Source organism: Dipodomys merriami, unplaced genomic scaffold (genome assembly GCF_024711535.1).
Source record: "Dipodomys merriami isolate MVZ:Mamm:240054 unplaced genomic scaffold, mDipMer1.0.p SCAF_55, whole genome shotgun sequence".
Taxonomy (NCBI): domain Eukaryota; kingdom Metazoa; phylum Chordata; class Mammalia; order Rodentia; family Heteromyidae; genus Dipodomys; species Dipodomys merriami.
In genome coordinates this window covers 1689242-1711408 of record NW_027206124.1, presented here as the reverse complement: position 1 = coordinate 1711408, position 22167 = coordinate 1689242, and the positions used below count along the sequence as shown (strand labels likewise).

The window sequence follows — 22167 nt, the reverse complement described above, 5'->3', positions numbered from 1 at the left end:
CACGGTGTTCGGTTAGTGCTCTGCAGGCTTTGTTGTTGTTTTTTAATGCTCCTGGTATCTTCATGACACAGGGAGGAAACTGAGGCACAAGGGCACAGCACGGCCCAGTGGGGAGTGCTCCCAAGAATCCAGAAGTGTGTGTGGGGGGGTCCCCTGCCTCCCTCTGGCGTCCTGTGGGGAGATGTGGGCTCCAGGCACCTGGGGCGGGGGCTGTTCCAGGAACTGCAGATAAGCCTGCACCTGGGCACCCTGCTTATCACAGGAATTCCAGCCTGGTTACTCATTACTAGACCTGGGGCCCCCTCCCTGGGGGCCCTGGGCTCTCCAAACTCCCAGGAAGGGAAAGGGCATCTTGGACAGGGCGGGGTGGAGGGGGAGGTGGGGGGGGAAGAAGCCGGAGCCCTAACTTCTTGCCTGGCATCTTTTATCCAAAACAAGAAGAAAGAAAATGCCTTAATAATTAAAAAACAAAACAAAACAAAACCCAGGCCCCAGAAGCAGATCTGGGGTACAGAGGAAAGAGAAAATAGGGTCACTGCTGTCTTTTCTCTGACCCCTCCCACCCACAAGTAGGGCTGGGGGGGGCAGGCAGTGGTGACCCTCTGGGACAGGTGTCCCACTGGGAGCAGAGACAATGGCCTTGTGTAGTTCTGGCCCCCCCTTTGCCCCACAGGGCAGCGTCATGGGGCACAAAGGCCACTCTGTGGGTCTGGACTGGTCAGTGGGGGTGGCCTGGGGTGGGGCCTAAGAAAGAGCTACTGGGCCAAGTTAGTATTGGGCGGGAGGGGGGGGGCTGGTCATCTGGGCTGGGACACTGGATCCCAGGACAAGCTGGGACTCTGTCCACCCTCTTGTGCCAGAGGATTTGGGGGAAATTTGGGGTCTCCTAGCTCATCTGATAGGCCCCAGCTGTTGCGGGGTAAGCTCAGCCCCTGGGCTTTCTCTTGATGAGATAACCCCCCCACCACCACCCAGGCTGGGCCCTGAGCCCCTCCCCCCCACACTCACACTTTGACCTCATCTTCCTCCTCCTCATCGGCAAACTGGAAGGCACTGGCCTGCACTGTGCGGGGTACAGGGGCGCTGCTGTCTGCCCAGGGCGCCCTCCACTCCTCATCCAGGCTCTCCCACGAGCCTCGAACTTGGGGCAGCACCCCGGCCAGCTCCTGGCGGGCGTCCATCTCAGTGTACCGGCGGCCCCCGCGGCTGGCCCTCCAGCCGGTGCCCCAGTGCCTGCTGAAGGCCGTGTCAGGGGGCGCTCGGGGTCCTTCCCCCGCCTGGCTGGCTCTGCCCTCAGCCGTGGGGCCCAACCCTGCAGTTACCCCATTGGGGCAATGTCCACGGGGTGTGGGGTTTGCAGCCAGGGTCAGGGGGTTTGTGGCAGGGACAGCAGCCGGGGGGCTTGTGGCAGAGTTTGGGGTCTCGGCTGTAGGAGCTTCTGAGAGGCTCATGACCCCTAGCAGCTCGCTGAGGAGTGAGGGCCCAAGGTCGAGATCAAGGCGGAAGGACAGGAGAGAGTCCGATCGCCGGAGCTCGGGCTCCGCCACAGGGAAGGAGCAGTCTCCATCTCGGTCATGGTCCCGGTCACTAGGCTTTTCCAAGCGGGGCAGGCGGGAGATGGTACAGAACCCAGAGTCCAGGCCTAGAAGAAAAATGGGGAGGTCAGAGCTGGGGTCTCGGCCGGGCACCGGTGGCTCACGCCTGTCATCCTAGCTACTCAGGAGGCTGAGATCTCAGGATCGAGGTTCAAAGCCAGCCCGGGCACAAAAGTCTGTGAGACTCTTATCTCTGGAAGTGGTGCTCTGGTTCAAGTGGTAGGGCTCTAGCCTTGAGCTGAAGAGCTGGGGGACAGCGCCCAGGCCTAGAGTTCAAGCCCCATGACCAACCAAAAAAAAAAAAAAAGAGGCATGGGTCTCTAACCGGGACTTGGGTGGGAAACACAAGACCAACTTTAACTGTGGCCTCAGTTTCTCCCATCTTCCCAACATAGGAAGCCGAAGGGTCTCCTGCGGATCCAGGGACTGATGGCTGCCATGGTCCTGCAGATGAGGGAAGTGAGGCTCACTTTGGGGTGAGGCAGGCCATGCTCAAGGGGCCGGTCTGGGAGGGTAGTACCGTTCCTGGAGCTCACACTCAGTCCCACTATAGCCACTGGCTATGTGCTGACCCGGGCTGCACTGAACCCAACCCAAGTGGACTGGCTTGTGGGTGTCACAGAGGCTTGGAAGGACAGACATGTGCCACCAAGGTCATCTGATCCAGCCTCCCCTCCGGGCCTCCCAGCCTAAGATGCCATAAAGAAGTCTAGGGGACAAGAAGCAGGAACAGAGCACAATGCAAGACAAGGCCACCAGGGGGCAGCAGGAGCCCACGGCTCCCAGGCAGGTGGCCCGGTACCTGGCGGGGTCGCACGTGTGCTCACAGGGGAGGTTTCCCACATTTGTCAAGTTATGGGAAGGGCCATTGACTCTCAGCGATACACTAAGGGACTCGTGCTACCTCGGAGAACTTGGGCCTCTGGGCCCCACGTGGGACAGCGATCCCAGGTCTCACCGTAACCCGAGTGGCCATCGGTGGAGCCGGCGGGGCTGCCGTCGAAGCTGAGCTTGCCCATCACCAGGCTGTCGTAGGCGGCCTGGTTGAGCTGGGGCAGGGAGATGGCGTTCTTGATGATGGGGGAGATGGCAGGGGGTGCCGGCGAGGGTGCGGGGGGCGAGGCCGTCCTCCAGGCTGGCACCCCTGCCCGGCGCACCTGTTGCAGCTTCCTGGCCAGGAAGCTGCGGGACGAGCGGTGGGCCGCCCCGGCGCTGCCGCCGTGGTTGCTGAGGAAGGAGGTGTCCCCGAACACGTCCCCACCCCGGCCCACGTGCATGGTGTGGCGGAAGTCCCCCAGGGGGGGGCTGATCATGTCCGCCGTCAGCCGCCTCTTGCCCTGCGCGCTGGACACCCAGCCCATGGGGGACAGTTTGCCCAGGCTCATGGTGGGGGCTCCTGTGCCCCCCTGGGGGCCGGGCATGGGCGCTGACTGCTCTGGACTGCTGGTCCGTGCCCTCCCCCACCCTGGGGGGGGGGCCTGGGGGGAGAGGCAGGCCGAACTGGGCGCCCTCTGGGTTTCTTCCTCTAGATGAAGGTGCTGTGCGGGAATCCACGGGCGGGGGGGGTCTTCCCCAGGCTCTGCTCCCCACCCTGGTGTTCAAATGAAGTAAGTCTTTCTCGTCTAGAAGCAGAGAAGGCAAGAGATGGGCCTCAAAGCTGGCAGCCCCCGTCAGGCCGGGATGGAGACCTGGAAGGAGGAAGGAGAGCTACGTGAGGCTGCGGCAGGCCTGGGCACAGCAGGAAATCCTGGGCCCAAACAATCACAGCCCAAGAGAACAATCAAGGACTCCCCACAGCTTGGGCACCAGAGAGGGCCTGACGTGGATGTTTAGAAAGTTCCAGAATAGACAATCGAATGGCAATTGAAACAAGAATTTATGGCCTGCCTGGTGCTGGTGGCTCACACCAGTAATCCCAGCTACTCTGGAAACTGAGAGTTGAGGATTACAGTTTAAAGCCAGCTGGGGGAAGAAGAGGCCAATTAACCCACCAGAAAGCTGGAAGCCAGCTGTGGCTTAAGGGGAAGAGCATCAGCCTTGAGGAGAAAAGGTCAGGGACAGTGCCCAAGCCTTGAGTTCAAGCCCCAGTACTAGCATGGAAGAAAAAAGAAAAAGAAAGCATTTGTTTGCCTTTAAGCTTACTGACAGAGGGACTCATCTCATGCACACTGTGTGTGTGTGTGTGTGCGCGGGTGCATACACGCACACGTGTACACGCACCTGTGCGCATGCTGGTACTGGAATTTGAAGTCAGGGCCTAGGTGCTGTCCCTTAGCTGCTCAGGGCTAGGGTTCTATCATTTGAGCCACACATCCACTTCTGGCTTTTGGGTGGTTAGAGTCTGATGGACTTTCCTACCCAGGCTGGCTTTGAACTGGGATCTCAGATCTCAGCCTCCAGAGCAGGTAGGACTATAGGCTTGCCACCTCCTCCCCAGCACCAAAGTGCTATAACTTGCCTGAAGCTACTCAGGAACAAGAAGGAAACAGGGCCTCTAGCCTAGATAGAGCTGTGGCCACGTGACTGTGCCTCCTGCAGGCCCCAAGGAGCAAGGTCCCTTCCTCCTCTGGGGGTGAACAATCTCTTCCCCCCAGCCATGAGGGAGGAGACACCGCCAAGGCTAGGTCTGGTGAGCTAATAATACAGCCAACCCAGAGACTCCGGCCTTTAGGATGTGTGCTGGAAGAAAATCATGTGGTCCAAAGTGGCTTTTTCCAGCTGCTTCCAGCAAGCCAGAGCAGATTCAAGGCTCTGAGAAGGCCTGCGGGAAAAGGCTTTATCGGCCTGTCAAGTTGATGTAGGAGCTGTTGCTGGGGAACGCATCTTGGAAAAAGCTCAGCCGTCCCTTGTACACTCTCTTCCTTCCTGACCCCCCACTTCCTGGCCCCACCTGGCTCTAAGCATCCCTCCATGTGTGCCGGCTTCCGAGGGAGGCAGGGCAGCTCCCAGGAGCCTCCAGTCCCACTTCCGGTTCTCTGGTGGCCCAGAAAGAGCCAAGCCAACTGAAGGCTGCACTGAGAGCTAGTTGAGACTTGAACTCAGGTCCTCTGACTCACAGAAGCTGCGGGGGGTGGGGGGCAAGCCCAAGTGGGGCGGGGCAGGGCAGGGCTCCCCTCTTCCCCGCTGCCTTCCCCAACACCCAATCAAGGACAGCGCAAAAGCAGTCCAAGTGGGAGCACAGACCAAGGACTCAGTGTCCCCAAGGTGTGACCTTCCCCAAGGTGTGACCTTTGCTGATAAGAGCTGATAAACAGGAACACCTGGAATTTCCAACTTTTCCCTCCCCCAAACCTCCGAGTATAAAAATCTCAATACATGGCCCCTCTCATGTTATTTGAAATTCAAAACAGGTTAAATAACAAGATAAAAAACAAAGAAAGCAGAACAGAGCTTGCTTTGTTTTCCGACCACGTTCTCTTCCGTACTACCCTCTGCCCCCCCAACCCCCCCGGGGGGGGGCATCTGAATCATCCACGGCCCTGGCAGCCCGGCACCCGGGCACAGCACGCAGAAACCCTTTCTCCTGCAGTGTGTGCTCTGTAGCTGGCCAACCGTGACATGATCTCATCTGATGCTCTAACAAGCCAGCAAGGCCAGTCGGAGGCCTGGCCCATCTTTCAGTGAGGGCTGAGGCTGGAAGGGAACAGACTTATCCAAGGTCATATGGCAGATACAGGGCTGGGCCAGGATTCCCTGCTCCATGGAGGTGAAGAATTCATCTCAGGTAAGGCCCCAGTAGCTCATGCCTGTAATCCCAGCTACTCAGGAAGCTGAGATCTGAGGATCCACGTTCAAAGACAACCCAGGCATAAAGGTCTGTAAGATTCTTAGCTCCAAATAACCAGCAAAAACGTCAGAAGTGGAGGTGTGGAGGTGTGGCTCAAGTGGTAGAGCACCAGCTCTGAGTGAAAGAGCCAAGTGCAAGGTTCTGAGTTTAAGCCCTAGTACCTACTAGTGCACAAACAAAAATATGAATGAATCTCAGTCCCTATAGTGTAGTAGCACACACCTATACTCCTAGCCAAGCCTGGGCAAAGACAACAAGAGATCCTATCTCAAAAACGAAAGGATTGGGCTGGGAAGGTGGCTCAGCGGTAGAGCGCTTGCCTTGCATGCATGAGGCCCTGGGTTCAATTCCTCAGCACCACCTAAGCAGAAAAAAGCCAGAAGTGGTGTTGTGGCTCAAGTGGTAGAGCGCTTGAGCTGAAGGACAGCACCCAGGCACAGAGTTCAGCCCCCACAACCCGCAAACAACAACAACAAACAAAAGGATTAGGAACATGGCTCCTAGGAGGGTACTTGCCTAATTAAGTTTGAGGCCCGGGGTTCAAGCCCTAGTACCTCAGAAAAAGAGGACTCCCTAGTGGGTGGGACAGGTGCAGGTGCAGGAGTCAGCCATATGGCCCCACCCACCTCCAACCCCAACCCCTAAAGCCCCCCACCTCCTGGCAAAAGACGCTCGCCTACTCCAATAGTAAGCAAGATTCCCACCCAAAGCCCACCTTTCCCAAAAGCCCCGGCCCCCCTCCTCCTCATGCCCTGCTCCGGCCTGGGAGGGTTGAAGAGGGAGGTGTGCAAACTCAGCACACTGTCCAGCCTGGGTTTAAATCCAACACCTCTACCCTAACATCCTTTCTTTCTTTCTTTCTTCTTTTTTTTTTGTCGTGGGGCTTGAACTCTGGGCCTGGGCGCTGTCCCTCAGCTCTTCAGCTCAAGGCAAGTGCTCTACTGCTTAAGCCACAGCACCATTCCAGTTTTCTGGTGGTTCATTGGAGATAAGAGTCTCACAGACTTTCCTGCCCAGGTTGGCTTTGAACCGTGATCCTCAGATCTCAGCCTCCTGAGTAGCTAGAATTACAGGTGTGAGCCACCGGCGTCCGGCCCCTAACATCCTTTCTAGGGACCACTGGTGGCCACCACTTGGCCCAGGGTAATGCTGACCGGCCCAGCCCTGGGGTGTGCATGCACTGGGGTCCGGGTGCAGTCTCCCGTCTGTCCCCAGCCCCTGCCTGGTTGCTCACAGCCACACCGTGAGGACCATAAGAACATCCATGAGGACACACGCAGGAGGACGCAGACTGTGCCTGGTGCCAGGATCTTGCCCGCCAGCAGGAGACACAGGTGTGTGTGGCCACGTGTGTGTGTGTGTGTGTGTCCCAGAGGCCTTCTATTTACCCAGTGGAGGGCAGCCAGGGCCTGGACACGTGGGCAGAGCTCCACTTGGGGGTAGCAATGACAGAAAGGGCACGTTTTGGGGCTGGAGGCCCCTGTGGAAGTCTTCAAGTTTTGGGGGGGAATGGGGCCCCCTCTGACGGTGGAGCAGGGCAAGGCGGGCATGGTTCACCCACAGGCTTCTCCTCCAGAAGGCCAGGGGCCGCTCCCCAAGGCCTCCTGCCCAGGGCGGGGGTGGGCACTGCCACTGGGCAGCCTTGAGGCCACGTCTAGTGGTCTAGTGGTCTAGTTGGGGGTGGGAGGTTCCCCAAACATGCTCCACCACTAGATTCAATTCCTCTGGGAAGCCCCTCAAAGCCCGGCCGCTTCAAAGTGTAAAAGAGGGAAACTGAGGCTGGAGAAAGAGTTAGGAGCTGCAGTCGGGGTTCTCAAAACCCCAGGCAGGCAGGAGAAGGGAGCAAAGGAAGGGGAGGGCCTGGGCTCCTTCTTGTTTTGTTTGGTTTTGTTTTTGAGGACAGGGTCCGGTTGACCTCGAACTTGCAACCCCCCTTACACTCGGGCTCCGGACTTCAGACGCCCACCGCCATGCCCGGCCACCGCCCCGCCCCCCGCCCCAACTCAGCCAGGGATCGGCTGCGGGCCAGGGTGCCGCTCGCTGCCTCAGTTTCCCGACCTAGAAAATGGGCTTTAAACTTGGCGGGCTGCACAGCTGCGGCCAGGGCGGCGTGGCGGGAAGCGGGGGCCGGAGAGGGGGGACGGGACGGGACGGGACGGGACGGCGGCCTGGCCCGAGGGAACCGGACGGGATGACCTCACCCGGCTCAGGCCTGGAATGCGGCGGCCGGGAGGGGGCGGCGGCCGGGCATCGGCGTCCGGCTCCCCGCGGGCTGCGGCGCGGGCCCGGCCCGCAGCCCCTCCCCTGGGCGCCCACGCCGCGCCGCGGCCCCCGCGCGCCCGCCGCGATCCGCAACGAACGCCCCGAGCCCCGGCCCAGCCCGGCCTCCGCGCTGGCACCGCGCGCCGTCCCGCGCCCCCGGCCGCCCCGTCCCGCGCCCCCGGCCGCCCCGTCCCGCGCCCCCGGCCGCCCCGTCCCGCGCGCCCGGCCGTCCCGTCCGGCGCGCCCCGTCCCGCGCCCCCGGCCGCCCCGTCCCGCGCGCCCCGTCCCGCGCCCCCGGCCGCCCCGTCCCGCGCGCCCCGTCCCGCGCGCCCGGCCGCCCCGTCCCGCGCCCCCGGCCGCCTCCCTCCCGTTACCTGCTCTCGGCGGGGTCCGGGCGGGGGTCCCGGGCCGGGGTCCGGGCGGGGGTCCCGGAGGGCGCGGTGGCAGCGCGGGCGCGTCCCGGCGCGCAGCCCCAGAGTCGCCGGGCCGGTCTGCGCCGCCCTGGCCGCGGGCTGGGCGCCTGGCGGGGCGGGGCGGGGCGCGGGGCGGGGCGGGGCGGGGTCAGGGCTGCGGCCCCCCTCCCGCCCCCCTCCACCGCTCGGCCTCCTCCGCCCGCCCCAGGCCGCCCCGCTCCGGCCCCGAGCGCGGGGGGGGGGAGTGGGGGGTTCCCGGGGGGGTGGGGGGCTCCCCGCGTTCCCGCAGGCCCCCCCCCCCCCGCGCACCCTTGGACCCCCACGCTCCCCCGTGGAACCGGGGAGTCGGGAGCCCCATTCAGAGGCCTTGGCCGCTGGAGAAGGAGCTGCCCACTCCTGCCCACCCAGCACCCGGCCTGCAGGCCCGCGACATTCACGGCCACGCTGGGCCACGGGCCACGGCTGGCCACGCGCCGTGTAGTGATCAAGGTGGTGGATGCCTGAGCCAGGGCGTCTGGGGTTCCTTTTCCTCCTCGGGCCCTAATGATCCTTCCCCTGACTCAGTTTCCCCATCTGTAAAGCAGGAAAATCAAACCAGACATGGGCATAATACTAAGAGCTGATGCCCTCTGTGCCGGAGGTGTGCCCCGTCAGGTAAACCAGGTCTCACCTGGGAGGCCTTCCCGTGTGGGGATGCCCTGAGGCACCCCCAAGTGGGGAAGAGGGGGGGCTCCTGCTGTGTCCTCCTGCACACAGAGCTCCCTGAGGACTGAGGACATAGGGGGGGAAGGGGTGGGGGGGGGCTGACCAGGTCACGGAGGTTTCACAAGAGAGTCTGTGCCAAGGGCTGCCTGTTAGAATCCTGGAATGGGAGCCTGGGGCCAAATGAGCCCCTCCACCCCCCATTCCCTGGAGAACACCCTTCCTCTGCACCCCCATGCTTGGTTGAGCTTTGGTCAGTTGACCCACAGATCGATCTCCCTGGCCAGTCCGCTCACAAGCACAACCGTTTTTTCATCTGTGTACCCACTGCCCAGCTTCTGGGCGGGGGGAGCAGTCTGAGGGTCCACTGCAGCCCCAGACCCTGAGGATGGGACTTGTTGGGGGTGCCCAGGGTTACCCTACGCTCCAGGATGGGTGTGGTAGAGATCTTGGCATCCATGGGGTGCCAAGTCCCAGAGGACCCAGCAGTCGGGCTTGGGCTCGGAGGGGTCGGCGCCCAGCCTCTGGGCAGGGCGGAGGAGCCATGCTCGCTGGAGGGCTGGGCTGGGCACGTGTGAGGGCCAGAGTGTGCGGGTGGGGGTGGGGGCTGGGCACGTGTGTGTCACAGCCAGAGCCCGGGGACCTGGCGGTGGCCATGAGTGCTGATCTCCCTCACCCAGCTGTTTCTGGAAGCCTGGGTGTGAAGGGGTTCCTGGGGGCCATGGGCAGGATAGGAGTTAATCCCCTGGGTATGGGAGGGTGCTGTGGCCAGCCAGGAAGGCCTGGGGGGAAGCCTGGGAAGCAGGGGCCTGAGGAGGGAGGGAGGGAGGCCCGAGGAGGGGGGAGGCCTGAGGAGGGGGGAGGCCCGAGGAGGGAGGGAGGGAGCTGTCTCCCAGAGACAGCTGTGGGGCCGGAAACGCCTCTGGAATTCCAGGCTCTGGGAACGGGCCTGTGTGTGGAAGAGTTTTCTCAGGCTGGGCCTGGTTGGCAAGGGGGGATGGGATGGGGGAGGGGGAGGACGCCCCCCCCTTGCGTATTCCTACAGAACCAGACATTGGAAAGGAGGGGGGTTAAGGAAGGATGTGGGCTCGTTCCTGGAGCCCCACCCTGAAGACCGAAGGATGGATGGACAGAGGGAAGGGGGTGGCAGGATCTGAGGTGCCCAGGAGGGGGGGGAGGGCCAGCAGAGGGGGCAGGGTGGACGATGGATCTGGGCGATGAACAGGGCTGGGTCCAGGATTGGGTAGAAAGGGTGGGGAGAGGGTCCCCGTCTTCCAGGAGACCTTTGTTCTCTGGCTGGGGGGTGGGTATGGGGGAGGGGGCAGGAAGCATTTAGCAGGCGCAGGAACAATGACCTATTCTCTGTGGTCCAGCCTGGCCTGAGAGATAGGCTCAAGGGCCGAGGGCCAGCTCCAACCATCTCCAGCTCCTGCGGGGACCAGCCCAGTCCAGGCCAGCCCTTCCTAGCTGGGGTCCCTCAGCACCCTGTGTGGATGGGGGGCGGGGGGCTTCCTCACCAGGCCCCGGCAGCTGTCTGATGTCTTTGGACAGAAGCCTGCCCACTGCCCACTGCCCACTGCCCACTGGAGGTGATGAGGGCCTGGCATGGCTTCCACCTTCCCCATGTGGTAGAGACTGAAGTGGCAGAGGTTGCTGGGCGTCAGTGGCAGGAAAGTCTGGGAGACTCTTATCTATAATAAACCACCAGAAAACCAGAAGTGGCTCAAATGGGAGAGCGCTGGCCTTGAGCTGAAGAGCTGAGGGACAGCGCCCAGGCCCAGAGTTCAAGCCCCACGACCAACCAAAAAACAAAAAGTAGCAGCAGAGGGAGGGCTTGGCCATGGTGCCCGCTTCTGTCCCCACAGCCCAGAATGGAACTGGGTCCCGCTGGTGACGCCTCAGTCCTCTCCTCCCCTGGCTGGCTGGCTGGGCAGGTGGTGACATGTAGAAAAGGCTCTAACCTGAGAGTGGACACCATGGCCAGCTGTGTGTGTGTGTGTGTAAGTGCGAGTATGCACGCACACGTGGCAGTACTAGGGCTTGAACTCAGGGCCGCATGCTCTTGCTTCACTTTTTCTGCCCAAGTCTGGGGTTCTGTCAGTGGCTTCACACCACCCCTTCTTTCTGGCTTTTGTCTGGTTAGTTGGAGATAAGTTTCATGGATTTTTATGTTGGCTTGGCTTCCAACCATGATCCTCAGATCTTAGCCTCCTAAGTGGCTGGAATGACAGGCGTGAGGGCCGCGCCCAGCGTCGCTGAGTGTGTTGGAGTTCTGGCTCGCTGCTGGTGAGGATGCTTCCCCATCCTGGGCCGTGGTGTTTCATCTGAAGACTGGGCGCAGCAGAGCGCCTGGGATCAAAGGAAACTGGGCCGATGGGCTTCGACCTCACCCAGGAGACACTCACCACGCACTCAGATCACAGCCCAGCAGGGCTGGGCTGCTCCCTTTGAACTGGGGATTTTTCAAGGGACGCAGTGGCCCAGGCGGGGTTAATGTGCAGAATCTCCTCCATTAATTCAGAGACTCCAATAACATCCACCTCCACCTGCCTACCAAGGCGAGGCTTTTACAGGAGATGTAAATGGCCCAGCGAGGTGAGGCCGCCTTCCCTTCCACGAGAGATGGACGAATGGATTCTGAGCAGGATTGTCCCACCGGCCTGCAGGGGTTAAGAGGACCGGAGGGAGGAGCTCCTGGAGAGTGAGGGCTGGTGAGTGGGCAGCCGCTCTGTGCCTCTGACTCCACTGCCACTTTGTTGACTCAGCTGCCAGCTCCTTGCCAAGGCCTGCCGGCCAGAGCTCCCTCAGGAGCCTGGGGGGGGGGGGGAGAGGGCCTGGTGCCTCCTGGTGGGGCCTGTGTGCCTGAGCACCGCTCACCAGGTTTGTGGGTTCTAGGTTGAGGCTGGGATGAGACAAGAAAGGCGGAGTCCTGGCTGAGCCAAGTGGATGGGCTAGCCTGGGACTCCGCTGCTGGGTTTTGTGGCTTCGCTTTGTTTGCTATTAGAGAGAGAGTGATGGAGGTCTCCCCATGAGTTCCCAGGGCCCACTGTAGTCCGGCCCCTCCTGACTCAGTTTCCCCATCTGTCAAATGTGTCTACGGCACTAAGCACCGTGTACCTCGTAGCTATTGGGAGGATCAAAGGTAAGAATGAGTTAAGCTTTGTAGATCAAGGGCCTCCACACACCTTGTCTGGCTGGCCTGCTGGTGTTTTTCAGCACAGGGAACCCAGGGATGAGGGACAGGCGTAGCATGAGTCTTCCTGACCTCTCTGCCTCCTCCAACATCATGTGGTGATCTTACTGTCATAGCAACAGCAGGGTGGTGGTGGTTATGCCTCATGCTTGTACCATCAGCTACTTGGGAGGCAGAGGCCAGGAGGATCACGGTTTGAGGCCAGCCCAGACAGAAAGTCTGTGAGACCTCATTTCAACCAATAGAAGCTGAGCAGGCCTGGTGGTGCAGGCCCTGCGGTCATTCCAGCTATGTGGGAGGTGTTAAGTAGGAAGAGAGCATTCCGGGCCCCCCTGAGGTCAACAGAGGACCTCATTCAAATCACAGATGAAAGGACTGGAGGCGTGACTCAGCAGCAGAGCGCCTGCTTAGCAAAGGAAGAAAAGTCTGAGTTCATACCCTAGTACTGCAGGACCACAGACAGACAAAAACAACAAAAACCAAAGCAAACCATGCCTGCTTAGCAAGCCAAGGTCCCGAGTTCCACCTCCAGTTCACCCAAACCCCCAACAAACAAAAACCCACCCCCTTCCAGGCCAACAAGCCTTGAGCTTCAAAGTCCTGCCATTCCTGTCTTCTCAGTCACTCCTCACCTGCCTCAGGGCCTTTGCACGGCGGCAGTTCTTTCCCCAGGTAAGGGAAAGGCGGCCTCCCTGTCGGCTTCATCACTTATGTGGAGGCTGCAGGACCCCAGCTCTGCATCAACGCCCCCTGCCCTCACTGTGCCCCCCAGCACCTCCTTCTTATGTCTCTGTCCAGTCTTTTTTGTCAGTTGTGGGGCTTGAACTCTGGGTCTGGACGCTGTCTCTCAGCTCTTCAGCTCAAGGCTAGTGCTCTACTGCTTGAGCCACAGTGCCATTCCAGTTTTCTGGTGGTTCATCGGAGATAAGAGTCTCACAAACTTTCCTGCCCGGGCTGGCTTTGAACAGTGATCCTCAGATCTCAGTCTCTTGAGTAGTTAGGATGACAGGTGTGAGCCACTGGCACCTGGCACCGGGCTCTATCCGATCTTTTGTGACTGCAGGGACCTGTTCCTGGGGGGGGGGGCATCTCCCCTGCCCCCTGCTCCCCAGGGCTTCCAGTGCCTTAGCTGGGAGCAACCTTCACCTTCCTTGGTGGCTCTGCTTATAGTCTGTACATATGGAGCTGCCCACGGCTCAGATGAGGCAGATGCTTGTGAGGCTTCACAGCGCGCACAATGGGCAGAGGGCACAGTGGTCAGCATGGAGCCTAGACTGGCCTCAGACTCCTGAGCTGGGCCGGCCTGCCGGCCTGCCTGCCTGCCTGCCTTCCCTCCTTCTTTCTGTTAGGTTTTTAAAAAGAGGAAGCCGAGTAAGAACAGCACCAGCACGCACGTGGTATTCAGATAAGGGGTAGGTTTATTTAGTAGACCTGCTTGGACCAGGCAAGGGTGGCACTCCACGTGGCTGGGAAAGGCCTGGGAATGAGAGAGAGCTGGGAAGAGAGGAAAGAGAGAGAAAAGAGCAGAGAGAGGGGTAAGAACAGTAGCACTCACGTGGTATTCAGGTAAGGGGTAGATCTGCTGGGACCAGGCAAGGTTGGCACTCCACGTGGCTGGGAAAGAGAGAGAGCAAGAGAGCAAGAAAAGAGCAGCAAGAGCTAGAAACGAACAGAGAGAAAAAAGAGAGGAGAGAGAGTCTGGGCCTGGGCTAGCCCTTATGTAGGGTATGGGTGGGGAAGGTGTGGCCACATCAAATTCAGATGTGACCTCAGCGGATGCAGATGTGACCTCTTCCAGGTGTCCCAGTTGCCTAGGTAACGCAGGTACTGGGTGGGGACTTTGCTGCGAGGAGGGTGGAGTCTGCTGGCCATCCAGGAGCGGACCTTACATTCCAGCCTTTTAATAATCATGAAATAGGGCGCGGATTCTCTCTGGCTACTTCCTGCTGACAAGGGGCGTCGACAATAGGGGTAAAAGGCTGGAATTTGGTCTCCTCCCAGAGAAGGCAGTGAGCAGCAGCTGTACCTTGGTGGCGTGAGTCCTTAGATGAAATCTGGAGAAGTCTCATGAGCATTGAGGGGCTGGAAAAAAAATACTAGAGAGCAAATAAATGGCAAGAGGAAGGACTTGGGGCTGAAAATGTTGGTAGAAATGTCCCTAGTTACTTCTGACATCTGACGACTAGGTAGAGAAGTCAGGTGACAAAGGCAAGAATAGAAATTCCTGTTCAGTTAATAGGTAGACAGGTATAGACATTGGCTGGGCAGGCTTCTTACTTCTACTGACCTCCCGGCTCAGGTTAATTTTGAAAGGGCAGGCACAAAGTAGCTGATGTGACATCATCTCCTCTTACTCCTTTCCACGTTCCCTTGTTCCCCAGACTGGCTGAGTCTAGGTGCTCGTTGCTGGGATGGCTTGTCCCAGTTGGTATTCAAGATTTGAACTCAAGGCCTGGGCACTGTTCCTGAGCGCTTCCGCTCAAGGCTAGCACTGAACCACTTTGAGTTATAGTACCACTAGTATTTAAGGAGGTTTGAACTCAAGGCCTGGGCACTGTCCCTGAGCACTTCTGCTCAAGGCTACCACTCTACCACACTGAGTTATAGTACCACTTGCAGAGTTTAGCTGGGAGATGGAGTCTTAGGGATTTTTTAGCCCGAGCTGGCTTTGAACTGAAATCTTTGCCACAAAAGCCCTTTATTATTTTCAATTAAAGCAACAAGGAGATCAAGTAGCATAAGTAGAGCTTACCTGGTTCTTATCAAGAATTGCCAACAAATATTCTGAAATGACAAAACTCATTAGATGTGATGAAAATTTTAGCATAGATATGCCCAGTATTTTAGAACCATGTAGTCAGTAGTAGAATACACAACACAAAACAAAAAAGGCAAAACTCAAAACCTAAAATTTTGACAACATTTAGACATCTTTGCTAACAAAGCACATCAGATGGTTGGGCCTCAGTTACTAGGGCCTGTGAAAACAGCAACTTGTTAGCAAGGCACCTTAGAATAGATGGAGTAGTAAACTTAGTGGAAGGTTAAGGGTCAGATGGGGCCAAACCCTTAACCCACCACGTGGCCAAGATGGCGGATTCAAGATGGCGAATTTCTGAAAGAATGCAAAGAAAGCCTGAATAGATTAAGCCTACATTGGCTAGCCTTTGAGAGGGAACCTAGAGGGGGGTCCCTGGGACCCAGCCTGCGTCACACTCTTCAAGGCACAAGCCAAAAAGTTGTAGAAAAAAAGGGTAGAAAGTTGCCCATGAATGGCAGAGAGAGAGCAAAAAGCCTGAAATTAAACTTCTGACCATTTACCATTGCAGTAGCAAAAACTGTGCTTCTGAGAATGGCATAAAAATGAGGCTCTCTGGCTTTCCAGGGAGCGTGGGAGACATTTCAAAGGGGTTTCACGGCTCAGGCGTGATTCGTAGCACCCCATTAAATGAGTAGAAGAGTCAGTCTGGTGAGTGAAGGAGAGCTGACCAGGCAGAAGCGGCGTCCCGACTTCCCCCAGAGCCCTCTAGAGAGAAATGGCCAAGCCCCCAAAGCCAAGCGTCCTCGGCTTCAGAGGTGACCGCCTTTCAGCTAAAGGCCGTAGGAGCTCTCTGGCGTGGCGCCACGTCTGGACAGAGACTGAGTGACAGAGAGCCGTAGAGTAGTTTCACTCACCAGAGTAGAGAAGTGTGGACGTGGATGTGAAGGCAGCAATGGTATCGATGCGTTGATTCCGCCGCAGACAGACTGGTTCGCAAAAGGCCGTCAGAACTGCGGGTATTCCTCAGAGCAAAAAGGGAAGAACAAAAAAAAAGAAAAAAGAAAAACGAGGGAAAAAAAAAAAACAGAGAAATCCCAGCTATCCTGACTTTAAGCCTTTATCCGAGTCACGGCACCATTTATGTTAGGTTTTTAAAAAGAGGAAGCCGAGTAAGAACAGCACCAGCACGCACGTGGTATTCAGATAAGGGGTAGGTTTATTTAGTAGACCTGCTTGGACCAGGCAAGGGTGGCACTCCACGTGGCTGGGAAAGGCCTGGGAATGAGAGAGAGCTGGGAAGAGAGGAAAGAGAGAGAAAAGAGCAGAGAGAGGGGTAAGAACAGTAGCACTCACGTGGTATTCAGGTAAGGGGTAGATCTGCTGGGACCAGGCAAGGTTGGCACTCCACGTGGCTGGGAAAGAGAGAGAGCAAGAGAGCAAGAAAAGAGCAGCAAGAGCTAGAAACGAACAGAGAGAAAAAAGAGAGGAGAGAGAGTCTGGGCCTGGGCTAGCCCTTATGTAGGGTATGGGTGGGGAAGGTGTGGCCACATCAAATTCAGATGTGACCTCAGCGGATGCAGATGTGACCTCTTCCAGGTGTCCCAGTTGCCTAGGTAACGCAGGTACTGGGTGGGGACTTTGCTGCGAGGAGGGTGGAGTCTGCTGGCCATCCAGGAGCGGACCTTACACTTTCCCTCCCTCCTTCCCTCCCTCCTTCCTTCCTTCTTTCTTTCCTTCCTTTCCTTCTCCTTTTTCTTTCTTTTTTTGGTGTCAGTCCTGGGACTTGAACTCAGGGCCTGGGCACTCTCACTTGGCTTTTTCATGCAAGGCTGCTGCTCTACCATTTGAGCCACTGCTCCACTTTCCACTTGTTTTTTTGGGTGGCTAGTTGGAGGTGAGAGTCTCAGATTTTCCTGCCCAGGCTGGTTTCAAACCTCCATCCTCAGATCTCAGCCTCCTGAGTAGCTGGGATCACCGCGTGAGGCAGCAGCTCCCAGCAAAGCCAGGCTCTTTCTAGAGCCATTCTCAGACTGCAAAGCCTGTCTCTTCCATAGGCCCCGCCTCGCTCTGCCCCGCCCCCCCAGGTCAGGCATGTGCCCCTTCCTTCCCACGGACGGCACTGTGGGTTGGGGTGGGTTGGGGCAACGATCCCACATTTTACGGCCGCCGGTTTTGCCCCCGGATGGCACATGCGGCGTGTTGCCAGCCTGGCGGGGCCGGCCCTCACCAGGGGACGGGCCTGGAGCATTCCAGCTGGCCCCGCAGGCCTCCCAGAACCTCCGCAGCAGCTGTGGGGTGGCCGGATGCCCCACCCTTGGCGCCCCTGGGCTCTGAGCCCAGGCCACAGGCGCGCAGAGGCTGGCACAGCTCCTTCGGCTTGGGGCAAGAATACCGCAGGGATTTTAAAAATAAAGGGCCTTGAGACAGTGGCCTGGCCGAGGCAGCCGGGGCGGAGCGAGGCCAGACAGGGACAATGGGGGGGCGTTGAGCCTTGGGGCCAGGTCACGGGCAGCCCGCGGCTCCCGCTGCCCGCCCCACAGGGGACCCTCGCCCAGGGTCAGGCCACAGGCGATTTGCAGAGCACCCACTTTGTGCGCAGGGGCCACCAAAACGGCCGTGGCCTCTGACCTCAGGGCCTTATTCCTGCTCTCCAGAGCCTTTGCCATCTCAGCCTCCCTCTCCCTCCCTCTCTCTCCTCCGGCCCAGCCAACAGGAAACGCGGCCAGCCCCAGAGGTCAAGAGTCCCGGGCCTCCCAGAGCCCAGTGTCTGCACAACACAAGTCTGCAAGGGAGGGGGTTTCCTGTTTATGAGAATCACAAAGCCCCCCCAGCCATAGTGTCTCCCCCAGGCCTGGTCCCCCCCTCCGTCCCCCGCCTGAGCCTGACAGGCCCCACAGCGGGGGAGGGGGGACGAAGGGGGAGAAGGGCCGAGGCCACTGCCTCCATCTCCCCAGTCAAGCAGAGCAGCCTTGGAAATGGCCAGCTTGGGGGGCGTCCAGAGCCTGGGTGTCTACAGGAAGTTCAGTCCCCCTCCCCCTTCCCAGGACCCTCCCCCCCACCCAGGCTTGGAAGGGAGGGGCTGAGGGAGCCCAGAAGGAAGAGGAGAATTCTTGTCCCTCTGTCCTGTTCTGAAAGCCCCGTGCCTTTCCCCCAGCTCAGCCTCCCCCCCTGGGACTCCAGCACACTGGAAGATGAGGCAAAGCTGCCCAGAGTCCCAGGGGCCTGCGGGGAGAAGGGTTTCTCACCCCAAAGACAAACCATCCCAACCCAAGCACAGGGCTCCCAGCTGGCCCAGCACCGGTGGCTCACGCCTGCCATCCCAGCTACTCAGGAGGCTGAGATCTGAGGATCGCAGTTCAAAGCCAGCCTGGGCAGGAAAGTGTAAGATTCTTTTTTTTCTTCTTTTTGGTTTGTGGGGCTTGAACTCGGGGCCTGGGTACTATCCTTGGGCTCTTTTGCTCAAGGATAGCACTCTGCCACTTTGAGCCATAGTGCCACTTCCTACTTTTCTGGTAGTTAGTTGGAGATTAAAAAAAAAAAGTCTCACTGGGTGCCGGTGGCTCACTCCTGTAATCCTAGCTACTTAGGAGGCTGATATCTGAGGATCGTGGTTCAAAGCCAGCCCAGGCAGGAAAGACCATGAAACTCTTATCTCCAATAAACCACTCCGAAAACCAGAATGGCGCTGTGGCTCAAGCGGTGGAGCGCTCGCCTTGAGCTGAAGAGCTGAGGGACAGCGCCCAGGCCCAGAGTTCAGGCCCCATGACAGACCAAAAAAAAAAAAAAAAGTCTCATGGACTTTCCTGCCCTAGCTGGTTTTGAGCCTCAGATCTCAGCCTCCTGAGTAGCTGGGATTACAGGCGTGAGCCACCAGTGCCTGGCCCCAAAAAGCTGGAAGTGGAGCTGTGGCTCAAGGGGTAGAGCACCAGCCTTGGGGAAGAGCCCAGGGACAGTGCCCAGACCCCCTGAGTTTAACTGCTCTCTCCCTCTCTCTCTCTCTCTCTCTCTCTCTCTCTCTCTCTCTCTCTCTCTCACACACACACACACACACACACACACTGCCCCAAGTGGCAAGCAAAGGGAGGAGCTGGCCAAAGGTGTCCCTGACAGCAAACAAGCCTGCCCACGTCCCCTCCACCCCTCCAGGCAGCTCCAGCCCACCTGTGCTTGCCCAACAGGTATCCACCAGCAGGGAAAAGCCAGCAGAGGCTATAGCCCGTCCCCAAGAGTGCTGTAGGTGACTCGGGCGGCTAGTCCTCTGTAGCCCACCCCCCGACTCCCCAGCTTGGAATACCTGGAGGTAGACTGTTCAGGCCCCAGATTGCAGCTGGCAGATCCCCAGAGGGCTACAAGACACGCTAAGCCAGCTAGTACCCAGGAGACAATCCAGGAGCGCTTCCTGGAGGGAGCTGCCCTATCAGTATGGAACCCTGAACTGGAGGAAGATGTGCTTAGTCCAGAAAACAGCCCAAGTCATGGCATTTTTTTCCAGAGAAATATTAGTGATGCGGTGGCGCTGGAGGCTGGCACAGAGCAGAAGTGGGGGGGGGAGGGGGGAGGTTGGGGGCTTGAGGCCAGTTGCCTGGGTTGCACCTTGTGTGGCTCTCGAGCGCCCTCTTTTGCCCCTGCAAGGACGCAGCGGAGCATTGGGTAAAGGAATGGTGAGCCTCTGTGGCCCCTGCTGTAAATTCGAGATACTTTTTTTTTTTTGTCGGTCGTGGGGCCTGAACTCTGGGCCTGGGCGCTGTCCCTCAGCTCTTCAGCTCAAGGCGAGCGCTCTACCACTTGAGCCACAGCGCCACTTCCGGTTTTCTGGTGGTTCATTGGAGCCTCATGGATTGTCCTGCCTGGGCTGGCTCTGAACCGATATCCTCAGATCTCAGCTTCCTGAGTAGCTAGGATGACAGGCGAGAGGCACCGGTGCCCGGCCAAGAAAGACTCATCTCCAAGTAACCAGCAAGAAGTTGGGAGTGGAGCGGTGGCCCAAGTGGTAGAGTGCCAGACTTGAGCAAAAAAGCCAAGCAAAAGAGCGAGACCCCGAGGTCAAGCCCCCAGGACTGGCACCCCTCCCTAAAAAATAAATAGGAATGGTCTTGATTGTCCAGCTGCTTAGGGGTGACTTGGGGAAGGCCTTTGACCCCTGCTTGTGCTTGGGGAAACTGAGAACTGCAGGCTCTCCACCCCCAGGGGTCCGGCTCTTTGGCCCTTGTCCAGGTGCTGGGCCTGCTGGGAGATGAAACCAATTACCTAACCGCTTAGCGCCCGGCGGGTGCTGGGAGCGTCCTGTCTGGTTTGCAAGCTCTCTCACTAACCAGGAAAAGAGAAACTTGGTGCCGGTCCAGGGAGCTGCGGACAGGTGTGTGGAAGGTGCTCAGCCCAGGGATTCCTGGACTTGCCCATCCGGGAGCCCCGGGGCTCTGTTGGAACTCCAGTTCTTCTCCCTGGACGCTGCGTTCTGGCTGCGCAGGCCTGGGGCCTGGCGTGGGATGGAGTGGTGGGGGATTGCTCTGGAGGCCACAGGCCCGGGTGCACATTCTTCTCAGCAGACAGCCGGGATCCACCCCACGTCCTTCCTCCTCGGGAAGTTACTCCTGGGGCTTGAACTCGGGGCTCACATTCTGCTGTGGCTTTTCCCACTCCAGATTGGTGCTCTACGACTTGAACCACAGCTTCGCGTTTGGCATTTTGGACTTTTCTGCCTGGGCTGGCTTCACACTTCTGATCCTCAAGATCTCGGGCCTCCCGAGTGGCTGCGATCGCAGGTGTGAGCCACCAGGGCCTGGACTGTCCCCACCCCAGCCCTCACCACAATCCCAGTCCGCAGCAGGTGTCCAGCATGGCTGGAACTTTCCCTGAGGGGAAACTGAGGCCTGCAGAAACTGAGAACTTTGCCCAAGGCCCTTCAAGCCCTTGTTGTCTGGAAGGGCTTGCTCTGCATTCTTGGTTTCCTCACCTGCCTCCCAGAACACCAGAGAAATTCCTTTGAGGGCCTGGGGCAAGGGGTGGCAAGTCTTTACTTTTCCTCCAGTGTCCTTGGAACCCAGAGAGAGCTGTTTTCCTGGGGGAAATCCAACTTTTGATTCTGTCTGCTCCCCTCTTATGGTTTTGGGGTATCCCTGCCCTGCCCTTCCTTCCTGACCTATAAAGTATGAGGTGGGGTGTGGCACCTCCCTGGGCTCTGGGCATTTGCAATCCATTCATTCAGGCTTTGGGTTTCTTTCTTTTTTTTTCCTCCCTCCCTCCCTCCCTCCCTCCTTTCCTTCCCTCCCTCCTTTCCTTCCCTCCTTCCTTCCTTTGTTGTGGGGCTTGATTGAACTCACGGCCTGGGCGCTGTCCCTCAGCTCTTCAGCTCAAAGCTAGAGCTCTACCACTTGAGCCACTTGGTGGTTTATTGGAGATAAGAGTCTCACAGATTTTCCTTCTCAGGCTGGCTTTGAACTGCAATCCTCAGATTTCAGCCTCCTAAGTAGCTAGAATTACAGGCTTTGGGTTTCTTCATGGCTTGGGGTGAAAGTGAGAGTCACTCTTCTCTCTCCCCAGGGCTGGGCAGTTTTCTAGTTAGTGTTAGTGGTGGTAGGGTTGGGGGGGATGCAGGAGTAAGGGGGAGGAGGGAGGGAGGCAGGAAGCATTGGTGTCCCCCCCCCCCAGCTGGGGCCTGCAGTGATTCACAAGCTCTGAGCTCAGAGTTTCATCTGTAATCAGAGTTGGAGAGCCTGGGGCATTTTCTGGGGAGCCCAACCCCTCCCAGACACAGGAGGGAGGGGTGTGTGGGGGGGACCCAGTGCCTGGTCCCAGAGAATCTGCATAATTTCCTCCTTTCTTTGCTGAGGGTGAGAAATCTCCAGGCCTGATTTCCCTGGAAACGGCTGCTTCTGGCTCATTCATCCCGCCCCACACTGGGCCAGTTACCAGGGCCTGGACAAGGCCGTGGACTTTTCCAGCAGCTTCCGCTGTGTGATCTGGGTAACTCCTGTAGAGCTAGAACAATTCAGAATTCATCTCAGGCCACCTGGGTACAGGGAGGATTACAGTTCTGTGCATGGTTCTGAGACCCCCTACCTGGAGGAGATAGCGGGTAGTCCAGTCTTCTCAATGCTTTTCCTCCCCGATCTCCTCATCTGTGAGCGGGACACAGTCAGGCCTCCTTTCTCCCTGGTGCCTTCTTGAGCACCCAAAGAGTTAACAGGTGTAGCTGGGCGCCCGTGGCTCATGCCTGTCATCTGAGCTACACGGCCAAGCGCTGAGAGTCATGTGGTTTGAAGCGAGCTCAGACAGGAAAGTCCCTGAGACTCTTATCTCCAATTAACCAGTAAAATCCAGAAATCCAGATATGGCTCAAGTGGTAGAGTGCCATATTTGAGCAAAAAATAGCTAAGGTAGAATGCAAGGCCCTGAGTTTAAGCCCCAGTCTGAGAGAGAGAGAGAGAGAGAGAGAGAGAGAGAGAGAGAGAGAG

At 58.4% G+C, this 22167-nt stretch overlaps 1 protein-coding gene across 1 annotated transcript; it reads right to left on the bottom strand.

The window, feature by feature from the left end:
* Positions 1-7: 7 nt before the first annotated feature.
* Cdc42ep1 (CDC42 effector protein 1) lies at positions 8-8122 on the bottom strand. The gene is made up of 3 exons (XM_069999469.1): positions 8019-8122; positions 2554-3283; positions 8-1642 (listed from the first exon to the last, which is right to left on the bottom strand). The coding sequence occupies exons 2-3, from the start codon at positions 3014-3016 to the stop codon at positions 1005-1007; spliced, it is 1101 nt and encodes a 366-aa protein (XP_069855570.1). The 5' UTR covers positions 3017-3283; positions 8019-8122; the 3' UTR covers positions 8-1004.
* Between the last annotated feature and the right edge of the window lie 14045 nt (positions 8123-22167).